The sequence below is a fragment of the Pseudophryne corroboree genome, assembly GCF_028390025.1.
Source record: "Pseudophryne corroboree isolate aPseCor3 chromosome 12 unlocalized genomic scaffold, aPseCor3.hap2 SUPER_12_unloc_2, whole genome shotgun sequence".
Classification (NCBI taxonomy): domain Eukaryota; kingdom Metazoa; phylum Chordata; class Amphibia; order Anura; family Myobatrachidae; genus Pseudophryne; species Pseudophryne corroboree.
The window spans coordinates 273,905-297,500 of NW_026967486.1; the positions used below are offsets into that span (position 1 = coordinate 273,905).

Sequence of the window (23,596 nt, forward strand, 5' to 3'; positions counted from 1 at the left end):
TATGTGACACATTCTCAGCCTACTAAGCCTAGATTACTAATGATATATGGGAGCACTACAGTAAGTCAGACCCAGTATGTGACACATTCTCAACCTACTAAGCCTAGATTACTAATGATATGTGGGAGCACTACCATAAGTCAGATTTAGTATGTGACACATTCTCAAGGTACTAAACTTAGATTACTAATGATATATGGGAGCACTACAGTAAATCAGACCCAGTATGTGACACATTCTCTGCCTACTGAGCCTAGATTGCAGCACAGTAAATCAGATCCGGTATGTGACACATTCTCAGCCTGCTAAGCCTAGATTACTAATGATATATGGGAGCACTACAGTAAGTCAGACCCAGTATGTGACACATTCTCAGCCTACTGAGCCTAGATTACTTATGATATATGGGAGCACTACAGTAAGTCAGACCCAGTATGTGACACATTCTCAGCCCACTGAGCCTAGATTACTAATGATATATGGGAGTAGTACAGTAACTCAGACCCAGTATTTGACACATTCTCAGCCTACTGAGCCTAGATTACTAATGATATATGGGAGTAGTACAGTATACATAGATAAAAGGTATGCAGACTTCAAGGGAATTTTAGAGAAATGTTCTTCAGCAAAATCTATAAGAGCAACATTAAACTGTTTTCAAGTTATGACTAAAACTAGACTAAAATGAAAACTGAGATCACTGACTAAAACGAACCAAAAGAAAAGGTCTAAAATGTGACCTTATACCAACTACAATTAAATAAGTGACTAAGACTAAAACTAAACTTAAAAATCCTTGTCAAATGTAACCCTAATTGCTGATGTGTATATTGTAAATGGTTATTGAATACAAGTGGATTTACTATATATAGGGCCATATTCAGCTTCAGGTGCGGTAATTTAGCAAAACTGCAAATGCTATCACTCGCATGCTGGGAGGGCGCCCAGCACAGTGCAAGGCCGCACAGCATGCTAATGGCGGGCAGCGATGCGATCACAGTATCACAGTTCACACACCCCCCCTCCCCGAAAAAATGTCAGAGACCCATCCCTGTCTTCCCCGACTGCCCCGAGAATGTCTCTGTTTGTCAATCAGGCATTTGCATCACTGAGATGAGATCGCATCTCCCCGGCCCTCGCAAGCGCAGCCACAGAATCTAGGGAAAAGCGAACGCATCACAGATGCTGAATAGGGTCCATAATGCGGAAAGCTTCACAAGTGCTGGTGGCGGCTTTAATGAATCACAAAAAATTAAAACCGAGGTTTTAATAGGAAGCGCTGTCCAGTCACATCAAATTAAACATATATATATTTATTATTTAAAAAAGAAGCATATATGGCCATATATTACACATAAATAACCAAAAAATATGATATAATCAATAATATAATAATCAGTATTAAAATAGCATAAAAAGTCTGATTTGTTAATCAATTAGTAAGGGCATGCAATCTTGTTATAGTCATCCATTAGTATTTATCATGTTAGTCCATTTGGTAATTGGATCCAATCTTATTCCATTGTTAGTTTTGCAAAAAATCACTGGTAAATTTAACTCCTACCTCCCGTATATAGCAATTTTCGGGGGCTGTTGCAAATTAGAGACCAATGTTCAAATTATTGCAAAATGGATCCAATAGGACTTACAAGCCGGGGGAGCGCTCCCTCTCTCTCTTTCCAGCAGTGTGGGTACGCAAGTAGTACACTTGTTTCCAGCGTGAGATACGGCTTCTAAGAGCGGCAGTCCACAGCTCACAGCTCACACAAAGATTGCAGCCCGATCACGTGACGCGTTTCTCCGCCTATCCACTTCCGGGTACTCGGCGGCTTCCTCAGACGTGTATGTTCACTGATCCGTTTGATACCCCTTTTAACCTCCTCCAATTATCAAAATCAACAGGCAGCATTAGCCCACCTGGGAGCACACTTAGCTCACATTCATCATTAGTATAATGACCAGTGTATGCTTCCTCCATTAACGCAAGTATAAAACCACATCCCGGTCACATGTCGCTTGCGTTTCACATAGTAATTTTTGCGTTCCAGCTATTGATTTTCATGCAAAACAGTATTATAACATACAATAAAATTAAATTAAATTAAAATCCAGAAAAAAGTCTGCCAACGTATCCCACCATCATTCTATAGCCATTTTTAAACATTTTAAAAAAACCATATAATAGACTAAAAATATCATATAAAGGGGAGTGGATACTTAGATATTATTCAATTCTATTGTATCATTAAGTCCCCCTGGTACTAAAGTTTTCAAGCTAAAAATCCAGAAGGCCTCTCGTCTACACAGACGGTTATATCTATCTCCCCCTCTTGCTGTTGCTTTTATCTGTTCAATGGCTATGATTTTTATATTTCTAATAGAGCCCTTCTGACAATCAGAAAAATGTCTATACAGAGAGTTCGTTCTGGAGTTCATTAGAATATTTCTTTTATGCTCCATGAACCTGATATGTAGTTGTCTGATCGTGCGGCCTATATATAGAGAAAACACAGGAACTGTTAAAAGGGTTCTCGGAGGACCCAGCCTTTAATGAAAGGGATCAAAGGGTTAATAAGAAAATAGAGGATTTTGAACATTCTATTATTATTCGGAAAAATGGCAAACTAAGGAGGGATAGGATGGATTATGAAAAAGGTGAGGTACACTCCTATAATAGGTCTAGAAATTATACACAAGGAAATACCCAGAGGTATGTCTCCAGAGATAGATTCACTAATTTTAGACAGGGTCCACCCTCTTCAAATAGAAGAAATAGTTATAGAGGGGTAGGCGACAGTGGGGACAGAAGGACTCACAAACAATTCAATAAGAGAAGAGGAGCCGATTTAGGCCCCCCCCTGAGTCTAAGAAATAGATATGAAGTGTTTGATACGGTGGATTCATCCTCAGCGAAAACTAATGTGGATTCCACCAATAAGAGAAAGGAGGATTTTTTTGGGGAACGTCACAGATATCAGAACAGACCATTATTAAGAGAACAGGACCAAAGGTGGTCGCAAAAAAGATCAAGGGATCCAGAAGGAGGGGAACTAGAGGAAAGGCCACAACCAACAAAAAGTCTAAGACCAAATTAAGGGGTAAGGGGGTGTTTAATTTGTCATCAAAAGTATTGGACGAAAATGAATTGAGGCTTCTGGAGAAGGGCCTTAATTTTGCACCCACGACTAAACCTAATCTTTTTACTCTTTTTGTTGATTTAAATCGTTATGTGAGGACATTAAGTAGACAGAGGTATTTTGCTCTGAAGAAGCTAAAAAGCAAAGGAGAAGAGGGAATACCTATCCTTCTCGATACCCAGGATAATATAGCTATTGATATCTTAGAAACTCTCGATACTGAGGTGTCTGTGAACAGTAAAGTCTATGATATCAGGAAAACCATGGTACCTATTGAGAATATGAAGTTTAAAAATAGATCTAACTTTTATCCTCTACAGTATAGAGGACCCTATATTGAAAGTTTTTTTAAGGCAACTATGGACCACTTTAGAGGTCTATGTAACAAAGAGGAAAACTGTAGATTTTTCAGGGACAATCTCACAAAGGAAGAAAGACTGGCTGTTAAAATTCTCTGTTCAGACCCAGAGTTGACCATAAAACAGGCAGATAAGGGAGGGGGGGTAGTTCTCCTGAACACATCAGATTATGTGAGTGAGGCAAATCGTCAATTGGATAATCAGGTATATTATAGGAAACTGAAAGGCAACCCTACAGAGAAGTTTCTGAGTGATCTCAAGAGTCTGCTAGATGGGGCAATGGACGAGGGAGCTATTCAGAAGGAGGTTTACCAATTTCTACTTGCTCAATACCCGGTAGTTCCTACGTTTTACTATCTCCCTAAAATCCATAAAAGTTTAGTCTCCCCTCCCGGAAGACCTATAATATCAGGAGTGGGATCAATGACGAATAATCTGTCTTATTTTGTTGACAGTTATTTACAGAAATATGTAAAATCATTAAGATCATATATAAAGGATACAACGTGTTTTTTGAAACTTATTGAGCAGGTAGAATGGAAACCGACCTATTGGCTCATTACATGCGATGTGGAATCGTTATATTCTAATATTGACTATACACTAGGCCTTCAGGCTGTAGAATATTATTTATCACATGATGATACGAACACTGATGTTCTAAATAAGTTCATTTTATCTTCAATTGATTATATATTGAGTCACAATTATTTTTTGTTCAATAATAATTATTATTTACAAACACGGGGTACCGCCATGGGGACCAGGTTCGCCCCGAGCTTCGCCAACCTCTTCATGGGGCGCTTTGAGGAGGAACACGTATGGGCGGAGCTCGGGTCGAACCTGGTCCTCTATGGACGGTATATAGATGATTTATTTATGATTTGGGACGGGGATTTAAGTTCTATTAATAAATTTGTAGCTTCATTAAATCATAATACTTTCGGGTTAACTTTCACAAGCACAGCACATCAGTCTGAAATAACATTCTTAGATATAGCCCTTGCAATAGTGGATAACAAGCTCACTACAAGTACCTATATCAAAAATGTAGATCAAAATAGATATCTTAATTTTAAAAGTGGTCATTATAGTAAATGGAAAACGAATATCCCTAAAAGTCAGTTCTTGAGGGTCAAACGGAACTGTTCTTGCCCCGAGATGTTCCAGAAACAGGCAGCATGCATGTATGATGCATTTCTTGAACAAGGGTATCCTAGAAAATTGTTAGACACGACACTAGCTGAGGTCACCAGAATGGATAGGGGGTCTCTCTTAGATAACCAAATATCAAGGAGTCAGTCTGATAAAAATGATAAAAAGAATATTAATAGGAGTGTGAATTTTGTTACACAATATAACTCCAAAGCTTTTGCCATTAAGCGGATTGCAAAGAAGAACTTTCACATCTTGGAATTAGATGAACTTCTAAACAGTACTGGTATATTAAATGATAATATCATATTCAGAAAATCTACAAATTTAAAACAAAAATTAGCTCCGAGTCATTTCAGAATAAAAAATAAAACATCAGAAGTGAATGTATTATCGGAGATGTGGCTCTCCAGTAAACCATCTGTTTTTCATAGGTGTGGGAAAACAGGTTGTTTTACATGCAACTGTACAAGTAGAAAGACTACATCTTTTTCTTCTAATGTATCTGATGAGACATTTTTAATTAAAGATTTTATTAACTGCAGGTCTGACTTTGTGATCTATTTGCTGGTCTGTGGATGCGGTCTTCAATATATAGGCCGCACGATCAGACAACTACATATCAGGTTCATGGAGCATAAAAGAAATATTCTAATGAACTCCAGAACGAACTCTCTGTATAGACATTTTTCTGATTGTCAGAAGGGCTCTATTAGAAATATAAAAATCATAGCCATTGAACAGATAAAAGCAACAGTAAGAGGGGGAGATAGATATAACCGTCTGTGTAGACGAGAGGCCTTCTGGATTTTTAGCTTGAAAACTTTAGTACCAGGGGGACTTAATGATACAATAGAATTGAATAATATCTAAGTATCCACTCCCCTTTATATGATATTTTTAGTCTATTATATGGTTTTTTTAAAATGTTTAAAAATGGCTATAGAATGATGGTGGGATACGTTGGCAGACTTTTTTCTGGATTTTAATTTAATTTAATTTTATTGTATGTTATAATACTGTTTTGCATGAAAATCAATAGCTGGAACGCAAAAATTACTATGTGGAACGCAAGCGACATGTGACCGGGATGTGGTTTTATACTTGCGTTTATGGAGGAAGCATACACTGGTCATTATACTAATGATGAATGTGAGCTAAGTGTGCTCCCAGGTGGGCTAATGCTGCCTGTTGATTTTGATAATTGGAGGAGGTTAAAAGGGGTATCAAACGGATCAGTGAACATACACGTCTGAGGAAGCCGCCGAGTACCCGGAAGTGGATAGGCGGAGAAACGCGTCACGTGATCGGGCTGCAATCTTTGTGTGAGCTGTGAGCTGTGGACTGCCGCTCTTAGAAGCCGTATCTCACGCTGGAAACAAGTGTACTACTTGCGTACCCACACTGCTGGAAAGAGAGAGAGGGAGCGCTCCCCCGGCTTGTAAGTCCTATTGGATCCATTTTGCAATAATTTGAACATTGGTCTCTAATTTGCAACAGCCCCCGAAAATTGCTATATACGGGAGGTAGGAGTTAAATTTACCAGTGATTTTTTGCAAAACTAACAAAGGAATAAGATTGGATCCAATTACCAAATGGACTAACATGATAAATACTAATGGATGACTATAACAAGATTGCATGCCCTTACTAATTGAGTAACAAATCAGACTTTTTATGCTATTTTAATACTGATTATTATATTATTGATTATATCATATTTTTTGGTTATTTATGTTTAATATATGGCCATATATGCTTCTTTTTTAAATAATAAATATATATATGTTTAATTTGATGTGACTGGACAGCGCTTCCTATTAAAACCTCGGTTTTAATTTTTTGTGATTTTGCTTGCTAAAGGGGTTTCTGCAATAAGCCCTTATTAGGAAGTTGCAGCCCAGTCCCAGATTTACGTCTGCTAACGAAAGAAGGATCAGGCGCCGAGTATATTTTGTGTTGTGGTTGGCTTTAATGAATAGATGAAATGTATACACAGTGATTATATACAGTATGTAGTTTTATATGTAATGATTACTATTTTATATGCGCTGATGATGTGTATTGGTGATAGTTTTATATGTAATGATTACTATTTTATATGCGCTGATGATGTGTATTGGTGATAGTTTTATATGTAATGATTACTATTTTATATGCGCTGATGATGTGTATTGGTGATAGTTTTATATGTAATGATTACTATTTTATATGCGCTGATGATGTGTATTGGTGATAGTTTTATATGTAATGATTACTATTTTATATGCGCTGATGATGTGTATTGGTGATAGTTTTATATGTAATGATTACTATTTTATATGCGCTGATGATGTGTATTGGTGATAGTTTTATATGTAATGATTACTATTTTATATGCGCTGATGATGTGTATTGGTGATAGTTTTATATGTAATGATTACTATTTTATATGCGCTGATGATGTGTATTGGTGATAGTTTTATATGTAATGATTACTATTTTATATGCGCTGATGATGTGTATTGGTGATAGTTTTATATGTAATGATTACTATGTTATATGCGCTGATGATGTGTATTGGTGATAGTTTTATATGTAATGATTACTATTTTATATGCGCTGATGATGTGTATTGGTGATAGTTTTATATGTAATGATTACTATTTTATATGCGCTGATGATGTGTATTGGTGATAGTTTTGTATGTAATGGTTACTATTTTATTTGCGCTGATGATGTGTATTGGTGATAGTTTTATATGTAATGATTACTATTTTATATGCGCTGATGATGTGTATTGGTGATAGTTTTATATGTAATGATTACTATTTTATATGCGCTGATGATGTGTATTGGTGATAGTTTTATATGTAATGATTACTATGTTATATGCGCTGATGATGTGTATTGGTGATAGTTTTATATGTAATGATTACTATTTTATATGCGCTGATGATGTGTATTGGTGATAGTTTTATATGTAATTATTACTATTTTATATGCGCTGATGATGTGTATTGGTGATAGTTTTATATGTAATGATTACTATGTTATATGCGCTGATGATGTGTATTGGTGATAGTTTTATATGTAATGATTACTATTTTATATGCGCTGATGATGTGTATTGGTGATAGTTTTATATGTAATGATTACTATGTTATATGCGCTGATGATGTGTATTGGTGATAGTTTTATATGTAATGATTACTATGTTATATGCGCTGATGATGTGTATTGGTGATAGTTTTATATGTAATGATTACTATTTTATATGCGCTAATGATGTGTATTGGTGATAGTTTTATATGTAATGATTACTATTTTATACGCGCTGATGATGTGTATTGGTGATAGTTTTATATGTAATGATTACTATGTTATACGCGCTGATGATGTGTATTGGTGATAGTTTTATATGTAATGATTACTATTTTATATGCGCTGATGATGTGTATTGGTGATAGTTTTATATGTAATGATTACTATGTTATATGCGCTGATGATGTGTATTGGTGATAGTTTTATATGTAATGATTACTATTTTATATGCGCTGATGATGTGTATTGGTGATAGTTTTGTATGTAATGATTACTATTTTATATGCGCTGATGATGTGTATTGGTGATAGTTTTATATTTAATGATTACTATTTTATATGCGCTGATGATGTGTATTGGTGATAGTTTTATATGTAATGATTACTATTTTATATGCGCTGATGATGTGTATTGGTGATAGTTTTATATGTAATGATTACTATTTTATATGCGCTGATGATGTGTATTGGTGATAGTTTTATATGTAATGATTACTATGTTATATGCGCTGATGATGTGTATTGGTGATAGTTTTATATGTAATGATTACTATTTTATATGCGCTGATGATGTGTATTGGTGATAGTTTTATATGTAATGATTACTATTTTATATGCGCTGATGATGTGTATTGGTGATAGTTTTATATGTAATGATTACTATTTTATATGCGCTGATGATGTGTATTGGTGATAGTTTTATATGTAATGATTACTATTTTATATGCGCTGATGATGTGTATTGGTGATAGTTTTATATGTAATGATTACTATTTTATATGCGCTGATGATGTGTATTGGTGATAGTTTTATATGTAATGATTACTATTTTATATGCGCTGATGATGGGTATTGGTGATAGTTTTATATGTAATGATTACTATGTTATATGCGCTGATGATGTGTATTGGTGATAGTTTTATATGTAATGATTACTATTTTATATGCGCTGATGATGTGTATTGGTGATAGTTTTATATGTAATGATTACTATTTTATATGCGCTGATGATGTGTGTTGGTGATAGTTTTATATGTAATGATTACTATTTTATATGCGCTGATGATGTGTATTGGTGATAGTTTTATATGTAATGATTACTATTTTATATGCGCTGATGATGTGTATTGGTGATAGTTTTTTATGTAATGATTACTATTTTATATGCGCTGATGATGTGTATTGGTGATAGTTTTATATGCGCTGATGATGTGTATTGGTGATAGTTTTATATGTAATGATTACTATTTTATATGCGCTGATGATGTGTATTGGTGATAGTTTTATATGTAATGATTACTATTTTATATGCGCTGATGATGTGTATTGGTGATAGTTTTATATGTAATGATTACTATTTTATATGCGCTGATGATGTGTATTGGTGATAGTTTTATATGTAATGATTACTATTTTATATGCGCTGATGATGTGTATTGGTGATAGTTTTATATGTAATGATTACTATTTTATATGCGCTGATGATGTGTATTGGTGATAGTTTTATATGTAATGATTACTATGTTATATGCGCTGATGATGTGTATTGGTGATAGTTTTATATGTAATGATTACTATTTTATATGCGCTGATGATGTGTATTGGTGATAGTTTTTTATGTAATGATTACTATTTTATATGCGCTGATGATGTGTATTGTGATAGTTTTATATGTAATGATTACTATTTTATATGCGCTGATTATGTGTATTGGTCATAGTTTTATTTGCATTGATGATGTGAATTATGTCACCAGCTTACAATGGAGGTTGATGGAAAAACTGAGTCAATCATGAAAAGGACAACTCTGGTGGCTAATACATCGAATATGCCAGTGGCAGCAAGAGAAGCATCAATCTATACCGGTGAGTATGTGTGCATGTTAGTATAGTCAATTATTGCATTTAATAAGCACACATTGGTGGTGCCTCAAGCCAGGGGCGTATCTACCTACTGGCCAGGATGGCACTCGCCAGGAGCGCCAGCCGAGGAGGGGCGCCATCCAGCGGTGGCACCCACGGCCATTAGGTAGATCCACTATTATTGGGGTCCGGCACAACACTGCAATCAAGAAACTCTACATAAACTACACCTCCCAGCAGCCCTTGTTGCTGGGTGCAATGGCTGCTGAGAGGCATAGTTTATGTAAAGTTTATTGATTGCAGTGCAGTGCTGGACCCTGGCACCAATAATAGTGGCTGCCGCTGCTGCATGCTTTGATCATTACTGGGCATTCCTGCTGGTGAGGAACTACACAGGGGTGGGGGGATAGCTGCTGTATCTAAAAGTTAAATCAATATGGGGGTATATGTGTATCTGGCACATAGGGGCATATGTGTATGTGGCACTATGGAGGAATATGTGTATCTGGCACTATACTGGGAGGCATTATGTGTATCTGGCACTACACTACTGGGGTCATTATATATGTAATTGGCACTACACTGTGGGACATTATGTGTATCTGGCACTACACTGGAGACATTATGTGTATCTGGCACTATACTGGAGACATTATGTGTATCTGGCACTATACTGGAGACATTATGTGTATCTGGCACTATACTGGAGACATTATGTGTATCTGGCACTATACTGGAGACATTCTGTGTATCTGGCACTATACTGGAGACATTCTGTGTATCTGGCACTATACGGGGATCATTATGTATATCTGACACTATGCTGGAAACATTGGGGGTAATTCCAAGTTGATCGCAGCAGGAATATTTTTAGCAGTTGGGCAAAACCATGTGCACTGCAGGGGAGGCAGATATAACATGTGCAGAGAGAGTTAGATAATAATAAAGCAGTCAGTATTTACCCTGCACAGAAACAAAATAACCCACCCAAATCTAACTCTCTCTGCAAATGTTATATCTGCCCCCCCTGCAGTGCACATGGTTTTGCCCAACTGCTAAAAAATTTCCTGCTGCGATCAACTTGGAATTACCCCCATTATGTGCATCTGGCACTATACTGGGGACATTGTGTGCATCTGGCACTATACTGGGGACATTGTGTGCATCTGGCACTATACTGGGGACATTATGTGCATCTGGCACTATACTGGGGACATTATGTGTAAGGAGTACTACTGTGGGCATTTTGTGTAAGGCTGCTAATTGTGTGATCATGTGTAGGGAGGGTGTGATTATATATTAATGGTTTCATATCATAATATAAAATAGTGAGTCCACGCCCACTTTCCCAGGAGCGTGCGTTACTTCCCAAATATATGGGCACTACTGTGTTGTATAATGGGTATAAGAGGTACTACTGTGTAGCATACCATTAATAACAGACATTACTGTGCATGTGTAATGTGAGTAAGGAACACTACTGTGTGGTGTAATTTGAATTGGGGTACTATTGAGTTGCCACACCCCGTTTTTTGGCACACATGCCTTCCCTATTTAAAATATGGGGGAGCGCCAGTCCTTTACTTTGCCAGGGGCGCTCAGACCCCTAGATACACCCCGCCTCAAGCCTCAATTTTACAAGTACATTGTGATCTTCACCAAAATGCATGGGTATGCAGAGCAAGTTATGGAAGAGCTGATGGGAGAAGTGAGATTATCGGGAAGGTGTGTAGTTAAGGGTCTACCTCTGCCAGGTGGCGCACACTCTTTCATCCTGCAGAAAACGTCCTAGGACACTCTTCTTCCCTACTAATGGGACTCATCTTCTGACCTCCAGCTGCACTTTGAATTTCTGCTGCCGGGTACACTGGTATTCTACAGGGAATAACATCGGGGAGTAGAGTAGGATCTTGATCCGAGGCACCAACAGGCTAAAGCTTTGACTGTTCCCAAGATGCTCAGCGCCGCCTCCTCTATAACCCCGCCTCCGTGCACAGGAGCTCAGTATGTAAGTTGGTGCCTGCAATGCAGGCTGACAACAGGCAGGGCTGCTCCAGCAGCCCTAAGAAGAGCTATTTTAAAGAAGATAGAAGACTTCGAGGGCTGCAGCAGAGGCACTGTAAGTGTTATACGTCAGTCAGACATCTCCTGCTGCAGCTCCATCACCTCCCCCAGCGGCGCTGTACACTCCCGCATCCCTGGTTGCCGGGTACTTACAGCGGAGGCTCCGGTTCTTCACCCAGGGCACACACACTAACCGAAGTTCTCCAGGATCGCGTGACCGTACTCAGGGAGGAGGTAAGAGGGTCCCCCAGGCGGGACCCGCTGGAAATCGCGATCCGGCGCGGCCATTAGGAGGCGGGCCGCGCACGCTGACGTGGACACTGTGGCCGTACAGGGACCCCACTGGACCACCAGGGCAAGGGCACAGGTTGGATCAGACTATAATCCATTTTATTAAGGCCCCGCAGCACCCGGTGGTGAAGTCCAGCAAGGGGATAAGGCTCTGACCTGTAGCCCCTCCCCCAGCTCCAGGTGCCATTTAGAGTAAGGGCGGGATGTACTAAAGGAAAAATGTGGTAAACCCCCCGAAAACGGACGTTTTACCGCATTTTCAAATGTACTAAGACCCTACGCTGCGTTTTCGCCGTCCAGGGTATCGTCATCTCTGGATGGCGATACCCTATAGAAGCCAATGGGCTTCTTATCCCTGGCCGCTGCCCCTGCCGCAGACGCCTCCCCCCCTCCCCCCAGCATACCTTCCTCCAGGCTGCCCTGGTATCAGAAGGTAGTCTCCTCCTCTCCCTAGCAACGCAGCCGGAGGTCCTTCCTGGTGCAGGGGGGAGGAGGAGGCGCCGGGGGCAGCCAGCTAATGCTTCCAGGCGTGGGGAGAGTGTGGAGACCCCTGGGAGGTGATGGAGACCCCCCACACACCACCTCACAGGTATCGCGGGGGGCCTCCATCACCACATTGCGATATTGATCTCATATGTTAGTACATATGCGATCAACATCGCTGCGATAAGCGGCAATGTATCTTAATACATCCCGTCCTAAATGTTCCCGCCCTGGAGCTGCATATCTCTCTCTCCCTCAGTCCCTGTCAGCGTTTGGGCGCCATTACACAGAGCTGCACTGATCCTGGGACTGCTGGGTGATGCCTCCTCTGTAAAGCCGCCTGTCTCATCAGCGCTGTGCGTTTACAGGACACAAGTGTGTGTGTGTGTGTGTGTGTGTGTGTGTGTGTGTGTGTGTGTGTGTGTGTGTGTGTGTGTGTGTGTGTTACTGCTATCCCTATATTCTGTACCCTGAGGGGGCTCCGTGCGTCAGGGTTATTAGATAATTAGATAATATAGGTATTTCACAGGATATACGTATTTTGTATTTTTCTCTGTGTTTTTCAGTCACATTTTACCTCAGAAATCCTCTGTTTGTGCTGTCACACATTTGTTAGGTATTCTATCTCCTGACATTGTACTGTGTCGCCCGTGGTTTACACTTTCATATCATGTCAGCTACAGGGGGCGATGGGTCTGGGGCTGATTCCGCCGTGCGCAGTTATGATGTCACAGATGCATTTGAGGATAACATGGATGCGGAGGGTTCAGATTTTGGGGGTTCTGTACCTCCCAGTCAGTTTGTAACAACGGGGGCACATCAGGGTCTGCCTTTTCTAATTTACTGACTATGCTGGTAACTAGACTTGTGCCCCCTGTGGGACCTCCTGTGCCTTATCAGCCTTATATGGTCCCTGCAGTTACTGACTACGCTGGTAACTAAACTTGTGCCCCCTGTGGGACCTCCTGTGCCTTATCAGCCTTATATGGTCCCTGCAGTTACTGACTACGCTGGTAACTAAACTTGTGCCCCCTGTGGGACCTCCTGTGCCTTATCAGCCTTATATGGTCCCTGCAGTTACTGACTACGCTGGTAACTAGACTTGTGCCCCCTGTGGGACCTCCTGTGCCTTATCAGCCTTATATGGTCCCTGCAGTTACTGACTACGCTGGTAACTAGACTTGTGCCCCCTGTGGGACCTCCTGTGCCTTATCAGCCTTATATGGTCCCTGCAGTTACTGACTATGCTGGTAACTAGACTTGTGCCCCCTGTGGGACCTCCTGTGCCTTATCAGCCTTATATGGTCCCTGCAGTTACTGACTATGCTGGTAACTAGACTTGTGCCCCCTGTGGGACCTCCTGTGCCTTATCAGCCTTATATGGTCCCTGCAGTTACTGACTATGCTGGTAACTAGACTTGTGCCCCCTGTGGGACCTCCTGTGCCTTATCAGCCTTATATGGTCCCTGCAGTTACTGACTATGCTGGTAACTAGACTTGTGCCCCCTGTGGGACCTCCTGTGCCTTATCAGCCTTATATGGTCCCTGTAGTTACTGACTATGCTGGTAACTAGACTTGTGCCCCCTGTGGGACCTCCTGTGCCTTATCAGCCTTATATGGTCCCTGCAGTTGATCTGCCATGGATAGATGCTATGTCCACTCAGTTACAGCACTTGAATAACTCTTTGGATAAACGTATTCCTGACTAAACCTAAGAAGTCCTCTAAGCGGGCTGTTACTTCCTCTCAAACCACGCATGTTCCGGATACCTCTTCCGATGAAGATGGCGTGTATACTGACCCCACAGACTCTGATCATGACGTTTCTGATGGGGAATCTGTTTCACAGGTGGATGTTCCTGATCTATTAGAAGCTATCAGGCTCATTCTTCATATTGATGATGATCTTTAGCCTGCTACTACATCTAAGAAACCGGACAGGTTCAAACGTCAGACGTTACTAAATTGGTTTTACCTCATTCTGACCACTTGGTTGACATACGTCAGGAATCCTGGGAGAACCCAGGTAAGAAATTCACCTTGCACAAGAAGATGCTAGCCCACTATCCCCTTGCAGCAGAATTGACAAAAAAGTTGGGAAACGCCACTGCCGGTGGACTCGCAAATCGCTCGGCTGGTGATGTCATTTGCTCTGCCTTTCACTACCGTCACTTCTCTCAAGGAGCCGACAGATAAGCGTGTGGAGGGCTGCTTAAAAGCTATCTATACCCTTGCAGGGGCTGCGCATAGGCCCACCATTGCGGCTACTTGGGCCGCAGAAGCTATTGAGGCTGAGGCGCGGTGTTGGAGCAACACTCTCTTCAGGGTCAGCGGACCAGGGAGGAGTCTCTCCTCCCAATAAACATTGTGGAATTACGGGCAGTCTTCAATGTTCTGAAACTGGCCCAGCATCTGGTACTGAACAGGCCTGTTCAAGTACAGCCAGGCAATGCCACCACGGTGGCATACATAAATCATCAAGGTGGCACTCGAAGCCACATGGCAATGATGGAAGTGTCAAAGATTCTTCAACGGGCGGAACGCCATCTGCCAGCCATATCGGCAGTGTTCATTCCGGGGGTCCTCAACTGGGAATCGGACTTCCTCAGTCATCAGGACGTACACGCTGGAGAGTGGAGCCTTCATCCAGAAGTATTTCAACTCCTAGTGGACAAGTGGGGCCTACCAGATGTAGACCTGATGGCGTCTCGACACAATCACAAGGTTCCGGTCTTCGGAGCAAGAACAAGGGATCCTCGGACGGCGTTTGCGGACGCACTGGCAATTCCATGGAACTTTCGGCTGCCGTACGTGTTCCCTCCGGTGTCACTCCTACCCAGAGTAGTGAGGAAGTTCAAGCAAGAAGGAGGAATCCTTCTTCTAATAGCTCCAGTGTGGCCCAGACGGCATTGGTTCTCAGACCTACAGGGTCTCTTGCTAGAGCGTCCTCTTCTGCTTCCACAATGACCAGACCTCCTCGTTCAGGGCCATTGTGTTTACCAGGATTTGGCCTGACTGGCTTTGACGATGTGGCTCTTGAAGCTTCTGTACTGAGGGCCAAAGGATTTTCTGAGGCGGTCATTCAAACTATGTTTAAGGCCCGTAAGCCGGCTTCTGCTCGGATTTACCATAGGGACTGGAATTCTTACTTTGCTTGGTGCGCATCTAACAATCATGACGTTTACAAGTTTAGTACGGCCTAACTTTTGGCCTTCCTACAACAGGGCCTGGACTTGGGCCTTCGTCTGGCCTTCCTCAAGGTTCACATTTCTGCCTTGTCGGTTTGGTTCCAGAGAAAAATTGTGACTCTGCCTGATGTTTATACATTCACTCAGGGTGTTTTACGTATTCAACCTCCCTATGTCCCACCTGTTGCTCTTTAGGATTTGTTGGTGGTTCTGGAGGCTTTGCAACAGTCTCCGTTTGAACCTCTTGAATCTATGGACCTTAAGTGGCTTTCCCTCAAGGTCTTGTTTCTGCTGGCTATTGCCTCTGCTAGATGGGTATCGGATTTGGGTGCCTTGGATTGTAGGTCCCCCTATCTGATTTTTCACTGTGACCAGGCGGCTCTTCGGACACGCCCAGGTTATTTACCCAAGGTGGTGTCTTCTTTCCACCTTAACCAGGAGATTGTGGTTCTGGCCTTTGTCTCTCCGGATTTATCCTCCAAAGAGCGGTCTTTGGATGTGGTACGGGCTCTCCGTATCTATGTGAAGAGGACCGCCTCCGTTAGGAAGTCTGATTCTCTCTTTGTACTGTTTGGATTTCACAAACGTGGCTGGCCTGCTCACAAGCAGACCCTGGCCAGATGGATTAGAATGGTGATTGCACATGCTTATGTATAGCTGGCCTTCCAGCTCCTGCTACCATCAAAGCCCATTCTACTCGGTCTGTTGGACCTTCTTGGGCGGCTCGCCGTGGTGCAACCCTTGAACAATTGTGCAAGGTGGTAACGTGGTCCTCAGTGAACACGTTCATAAGGTTCTATGCCTTCGATACTCCCGCCTCCCAGGATGCTTCCTTTGGACGCCGGGTTCTTGTGCCCGCTACAGTGCGTCCCCTCCCATAAGGAACTGCTTTAGGACATCCCCGATGTTATTCCCTGTGGAATACAGTGTACCCCGCTGCATAAAAGGAGATTTATGGTAAGAACTTACTGTTGTTAAATCTCTTCCTGCGAGGTACACTGGGCTCCACAGGGCGCCCACCCTGACGCACTTAGCTTCTTTTGATTGGTATGGCATTAGCCACTGATACCTTTTCCTATCGTGAGAATGTGGTGTATGTGGCTACTAACTGTTGTCGTCTCTTTTACCTGCTACTGCTTTGGACAGGTTAACAAAAACTGAGTTCCTGTGCACAGAGGCGGGGTTATAGAGGAGGCGGCGCTGAGCAACTTGGGAACAGTCAAAGCTTTTAGCCTGTTGGTGCCTTGGATCAAGATCCTACTCTACACCCAGATGTTATTCCCTGTGGAATCCAGTGTACCTCGCAGAAAGAGATTTAACAAAGGTAAGTTCTTACCCTAAATCTCCTTTTCTAGGCGCACATTCTCATTGAGATAAAATGCTTTAAACACAAAATTCCAATTACAATTTTTTTTTTCTTCTCAATGTGGCGATTCATTTAAGCCATAATAAAGACTGAAGCAAGCTGTATTGTAGGCAAACATTGAGCCATGTAATGGAAGGGGGGGGGGGGGGGTAGTAAGGGGTTAGGGGGTATGTATTGAAAGGGGAGGTAGTAAGGGGTTAGTGGGTATGTATTGAAAGGGGAGGTAGTAAGGGGTTAGTGGGTATGTATTGAAAGGGGAGGTAGTAAGGGGTTAGTGGGTATGTATTGAAAGGGGAGGTAGTAAGGGGTTAGTGGGTATGTATTGAAAGGGGAGGTAGTAAGGGGTTAGTGGGTATGTATTGAAAGGGGAGGTAGTAAGGGGTAGGGGGTATGTAATGAAAGGGGGGTAGTAAGGGGTTAGTGGGTATGTATTGAAAGGGGAGGTAGTAAGGGGTAGGGGGTATGTAATGAAAGGGGGGTAGTAAGGGGTTAGTGGGTATGTATTGAAAGGGGAGGTAGTAAGGGGTAGGGGGTATGTAATGAAAGGGGGGGTAGTAAGGGTTAGGGGGTATGTAATGAAGGGGGGTAGTAAGGGTTAGGGGGTATGTAATGAAAGGGGGGTAGTAAGGGGTTAGTGGGTATGTATTGAAAGGGGAGGTAGTAAGGGGTTAGTGGGTATGTATTGAAAGGGGAGGTAGTAAGGGGTAGGGGGTATGTAATGAAAGGGGGGTAGTAAGGGGTTAGTGGGTATGTATTGAAAGGGGAGGTAGTAAGGGGTAGGGGGTATGTAATGAAAGGGGGGTAGTAAGGGGTTAGTGGGTATGTATTGAAAGGGGAGGTAGTAAGGGGTAGGGGGTATGTAATGAAAGGGGGGGTAGTAAGGGTTAGGGGGTATGTAATGAAGGGGGGGGTAGTAAGGGTTAGGGGGTATGTAATGAAAGGGGAGGTAGTAAGGGTTACGGGGTATGTAATGAAAGGGGGGAAGCAAGGGTTAGGGGGTATGTAATGAAAGGGGAGGTAGTAAGGGTTAGGGGGTATGTAATGAAAGGGGAGGTAGTAAGGGGTAGGGGGTATGTAATGAAGAGGGGGTAGTAAGGGTTAGGGGGTATGTAATGAAAGGGGGGGTAGTAAGGGGTTAGGGGGTATGTAATGAAAGGGGAGGTAGTAAGGGGTAGGGGGTATGTAATGAAAGGGGGGGTAGTAAGGGTTAGGGGGTATGTAATGAAGGGGGGGTAGTAAGGGTTAGGGGGTATGTAATGAAAGGGGAGGTAGTAAGGGTTAGGGGGTATGGAATGAAGAGGGGGTAGTAATAGTTTGGGGGTATGTAATGAAAGGGGAGGTAGTAAGGGTTAGGGGGTATGTAATGAAGGGGGGTAGTAAGGGTTAGGGGGTATGTAATGAAAGGGGAGGTAGTAAGGGTTAGGGGGTATGTAATGAAGGGGGTAGTAAGGGTTAGGGGGTATGTAATGAAGGGGAGGTAGTAAGGGTTAGGGGGTATGTAATGAAAGGGGAGGTAGTAAGGGTTAGGGGGTATGTAATGAAAGGGGAGGTAGTAAGGGTTAGGGGGTATGTAATGAAGGGGGGTAGTAAGGGTTAGGGGGTATGTAATGAAAGGGGAGGTAGTAAGGGTTAGGGAGTATGTAATGAAAGGGGAGGTAGTAATGGTTAGGGGGTATGTAATGAAGGGGGGTAGTAATGGTTAGGGGGTATGTAATGAAAGGGGAGGTAGTAAGGGTTAGGGGGTATGTAATGAAGGGGGGTAGTAAGGGTTAGGGGGTATGTAATGAAGGGGGGTAGTAAGGGTTAGGGAGTATGTAATGAAAGGGGAGGTAGTAAGGGTTAGGGGGTATGTAATGAAGGGGGGTAGTAAGGGTTAGGGGGTATGTAATGAAAGGGGAGGTAGTAAGGGTTAGGGAGTATGTAATGAAAAGGGGGGTAGTAATGGTTAGGGGGTATGTAATGAAGGGGGGTAGTAATGGTTAGGGGGTATGTAATGAAAGGGGAGGTAGTAAGGGTTAGGGGGTATGTAATGAAGGGGGGTAGTAAGGGTTAGGGGGTATGTAATGAAAGGGGAGGTAGTAAGGGTTACGGGGTATGTAATGAAAGGGGAGAAGCAAGGGTTAGGGGGTATGTAATGAAAGGGGAGGTAGTAAGGGGTTAGGGGGTATGTAATGAAAGGGGAGGTAGTAAGGGGTAGGGGGTATGTAATGAAAGGGGGGGTAGTAAGGGTTAGGGGGTATGTAATGAAGGGGGGGTAGTAAGGGTTAGGGGGTATGTAATGAAAGGGGAGGTAGTAAGGGTTAGGGGGTATGTAATGAAGAGGGGGTAATAATAGTTTGGGGGTATGTAATGAAAGGGGAGGTAGTAAGGGTTAGGGGGTATGTAATGAAGGGGGGTAGTAAGGGTTAGGGGGTATGTAATGAAAGGGGAGGTAGTAAGGGTTAGGGGGTATGTAATGAAGGGGGTAGTAAGGGTTAGGGGGTATGTAATGAAGGGGAGGTAGTAAAGGTTAGGGGGTATGTAATGAAAGGGGAGGTAGTAAGGGTTAGGGGGTATGTAATGAAGGGGGGTAGTAAGGGTTAGGGGGTATGTAATGAAAGGGGAGGTAGTAAGGGTTAGGGAGTATGTAATGAAAGGGGAGGTAGTAATGGTTAGGGGGTATGTAATGAAGGGGGGTAGTAAGGGTTAGGGGGTATGTAATGAAGGGGGGTAGTAAGGGTTAGGGGGTATGTAATGAAGGGGGGTAGTAAGGGTTAGGGAGTATGTAATGAAAGGGGAGGTAGTAAGGGTTAGGGGGTATGTAATGAAGGGGGGTAGTAAGGGTTAGGGGGTATGTAATGAAAGGGGAGGTAGTAAGGGTTAGGGAGTATGTAATGAAAAGGGGGGTAGTAATGGTTAGGGGGTATGTAATGAAGGGGGGTAGTAATGGTTAGGGGGTATGTAATGAAAGGGGAGGTAGTAAGGGTTAGGGGGTATGTAATGAAGGGGGGTAGTAAGGGTTAGGGGGTATGTAATGAAAGGGGAGGTAGTAAGGGTTAGGGAGTATGTAATGAAAAGGGGGGTAGTAATGGTTAGGGGGTATGTAATGAAGGGGGGTAGTAAGGGTTAGGGAGTATGTAATGAAAGGGGAGGTAGTAAGGGTTAGGGAGTATGTAATGAAAGGGGAGGTAGTAAGGGTTAGGGAGTATGTAATGAAAGGGGAGGTAGTAAGGGTTAGGGAGTATGTAATGAAAGGGGAGGTAGTAAGGGTTAGGGAATATGTAATGAAAGGGGAGGTAGTAAGGGTTAGGGAGTATGTAATGAAAGGGGAGGTAGTAAGGGTTAGGGAGTATGTAATGAAAGGGGAGGTAGTAAGGGTTAGGGAGTATGTAATGAAAGGGGAGGTAGTAAGGGTTAGGGAGTATGTAATGAAAGGAGAGGTAGTAAGGGTTAGGGGGTATGTAATGAAAGGGGAGGTAGTAAGGGTTAGGGGGTATGTAATGAAGGGGGGTAGTAAGGGTTAGGGGGTATGTAATGAAAGGGGAGGTAGTAAGGGTTAGGGAGTATGTAATGAAAGGGGAGGTAGTAAGGGTTAGGGAGTATGTAATGAAAGGGGAGGTAGTAAGGGTTAGGGGGTATGTAATGAAAGGGGAGGTAGTAAGGGTTAGGGGGTATGTAATGAAGGGGGGTAGTAAGGGTTAGGGGGTATGTAATGAAAGGGGAGGTAGTAAGGGTTAGGGAGTATGTAATGAAAAGGGGGGTAGTAATGGTTAGGGGGTATGTAATGAAGGGGGGTAGTAAGGGTTAGGGGGTATGTAATGAAAGGGGAGGTAGTAAGGGTTAGGGGGTATGTAATGAAAAGGGGGGTAGTAATGGTTAGGGGGTATGTAATGAAGGGGGGTAGTAAGGGTTAGGGGGTATGTAATGAAAGGGGAGGTAGTAAGGGTTAGGGAGTATGTAATGAAAAGGGGGGTAGTAATGGTTAGGGGGTATGTAATGAAGGGGGGTAGTAAGAGTTTGGGGGTATGTAATGAAAGGGGAGGTAGTAAGGGTTAGGGAGTATGTAATGAAAGGGGAGGTAGTAAGGGTTAGGGGGTATGTAATGAAGGGGGGTAGTAAGGGTTAGGGAGTATGTAATGAAAGGGGAGGTAGTAAGGGTTAGGGAGTATGTAATGAAAGGAGAGGTAGTAAGGGTTAGGGGGTATGTAATGAAAGGGGAGGTAGTAAGGGTTAGGGGGTATGTAATGAAGGGGGGTAGTAAGGGTTAGGGGGTATGTAATGAAAGGGGAGGTAGTAAGGGTTAGGGAGTATGTAATGAAAGGGGAGGTAGTAAGGGTTAGGGAGTATGTAATGAAAGGGGAGGTAGTAAGGGTTAGGGGGTATGTAATGAAAGGGGAGGTAGTAAGGGTTAGGGGGTATGTAATGAAGGGGGGTAGTAAGGGTTAGGGGGTATGTAATGAGGAGGTAGTAAGGGTTAGGGAGTATGTAATGAAAAGGGGGGTAGTAATGGTTAGGGGGTATGTAATGAAGGGGGGTAGTAAGGGTTAGGGGGTATGTAATGAAAGGGGAGGTAGTAAGGGTTAGGGGGTATGTAATGAAGGGGGTAGTAATGGTTAGGGGGTATGTAATGAAAGGGGAGGTAGTAAGGGTTAGGGGGTATGTAATGAAAGGGGAGGTAGTAAGGGTTAGGGGGTATGTAATGAAAAGGGGGGTAGTAATGGTTAGGGGGTATGTAATGAAGGGGGGTAGTAAGGGTTAGGGGGTATGTAATGAAAGGGGAGGTAGTAAGGGTTAGGGAGTATGTAATGAAAAGGGGGGTAGTAATGGTTAGGGGGTATGTAATGAAGGGGGGTAGTAAGAGTTTGGGGGTATGTAATGAAAGGGGAGGTAGTAAGGGTTAGGGAGTATGTAATGAAAGGGGAGGTAGTAAGGGTTAGGGGGTATGTAATGAAGGGGGGTAGTAAGGGTTAGGGAGTATGTAATGAAAGGGGAGGTAGTAAGGGTTAGGGAGTATGTAATAAAAGGGGAGGTTAGGGTCACGGCCCCCTAGGTTTGAGAAATGTAGAAAAGAATATGAAATGAAGTAAATGATGTTTCTATGTCACGCTCTGGTGTAATTATGGGGTTAGGGACGGGATTTGCTTCCGTGTGTCCTCATATTTGATGATTGTCAGCCACAAGCGCTGGTTATTACATTGACCATTTGAATTGGTCTCATTTCTTTCATGCGTTTGATGTAAAATACTGATGAGACAATCAATGGTAAATACTTCAATGGCCATTCCTACCTCCACGTGTTGTGTTACTACAAGTCCCAGCATACCCTATCAGCTCTTATCTGTCAGGGAAAGCACGTACCATGCTGTACTGTACTGGACTGTGCTGCACCATGCTGTACTGTGCTGTACCATGCTGGACTGTACCATGCTGTACTGTACTGGACTGTGCTGCACCATGCTGTACTGTGCTGTACCATGCTGGACTTTACCATGCTGGACTGTGCCATGCCGTACTTTGCTGTACCATGCCGTACTGTGCTGTACCATGCCGTACTGTGCTGTACCATGCTGTACTGTACTGGACTGTGCTGCACCATGCTGTACTGTGCTGTACCATGCTGTACTGTACTGGACTGGACTGTGCTGCACCATGCTGTACTGTGCTGTACCATGCTGGACTGTACCATGCTGGACTGTGCCATGCCGTACTGTTTTGTGCCATGCCGTACTGTGCTGTACCATGCCGTACTGTGCTGGACTGTACTGTGCTGTGCCATGCCGTACTGTGCTGTACCATGCCGTACTGTGCTGGACTGTACTGTGCTGTGCCATGTCGTTCTGTGCTGTACCATGCCGTACTGTGCTGTACCATGCCGTACTGTACTGTGCTGTACCATGCCGTACTGTGCTGGACTGTACTGTGCTGTACCATGCCGTACTGTGCTGGACTGTACTGTGCTGTACCATGCTGTACTGTGCTGTACCATGCCGTACTGTGCTGGACTGTACTGTGCTGTGCCATGTCGTTCTGTGCTGTACCATGCCGTACTGTGCTGTACCATGCCGTACTGTGCTGGACTGTACTGTGCTGTACCATGCCGTACTGTGCTGGACTGTACTGTGCTGTACCATGCTGTACTGTGCTGTACCATGCCGTACTGTGCTGGACTGTACTGTGCTGTACCATGCCGTACTGTGCTGGACTGTACCATGCCGTACTGTGCTGGACTGTACTGTGCTGTACCATGCCGTGCTGGACTGTACTGTGCTGTACCATGCCGTACTGTGCTGTACCATGCCGTACTGTGCTGGACTGTACTGTGCTGTGCCATGCCGTACTGTGCTGTACCATGCCGTACTGTGCTGTACTGTACTGTGCTGTACCATGCCGTACTGTGCTGTACTGTGCTG

At 43.1% G+C, this 23,596-nt stretch overlaps 1 protein-coding gene across 5 annotated transcripts in view; it reads left to right on the plus strand.

Moving 5' to 3' along the window:
- LOC134983018 (V-type proton ATPase catalytic subunit A-like) overlaps positions 1-23,596 on the plus strand; it is a 419,995-nt gene that overhangs the window by 248,892 nt on the left and 147,507 nt on the right. For all 5 annotated transcript variants that reach the window (XM_063948716.1, XM_063948712.1, XM_063948713.1 and 2 more), the window contains one exon: positions 9,710-9,818. In XM_063948716.1, coding sequence (XP_063804786.1) covers positions 9,710-9,818 — 109 coding nt within the window. The remainder of the gene's footprint in view (positions 1-9,709; positions 9,819-23,596) is intronic.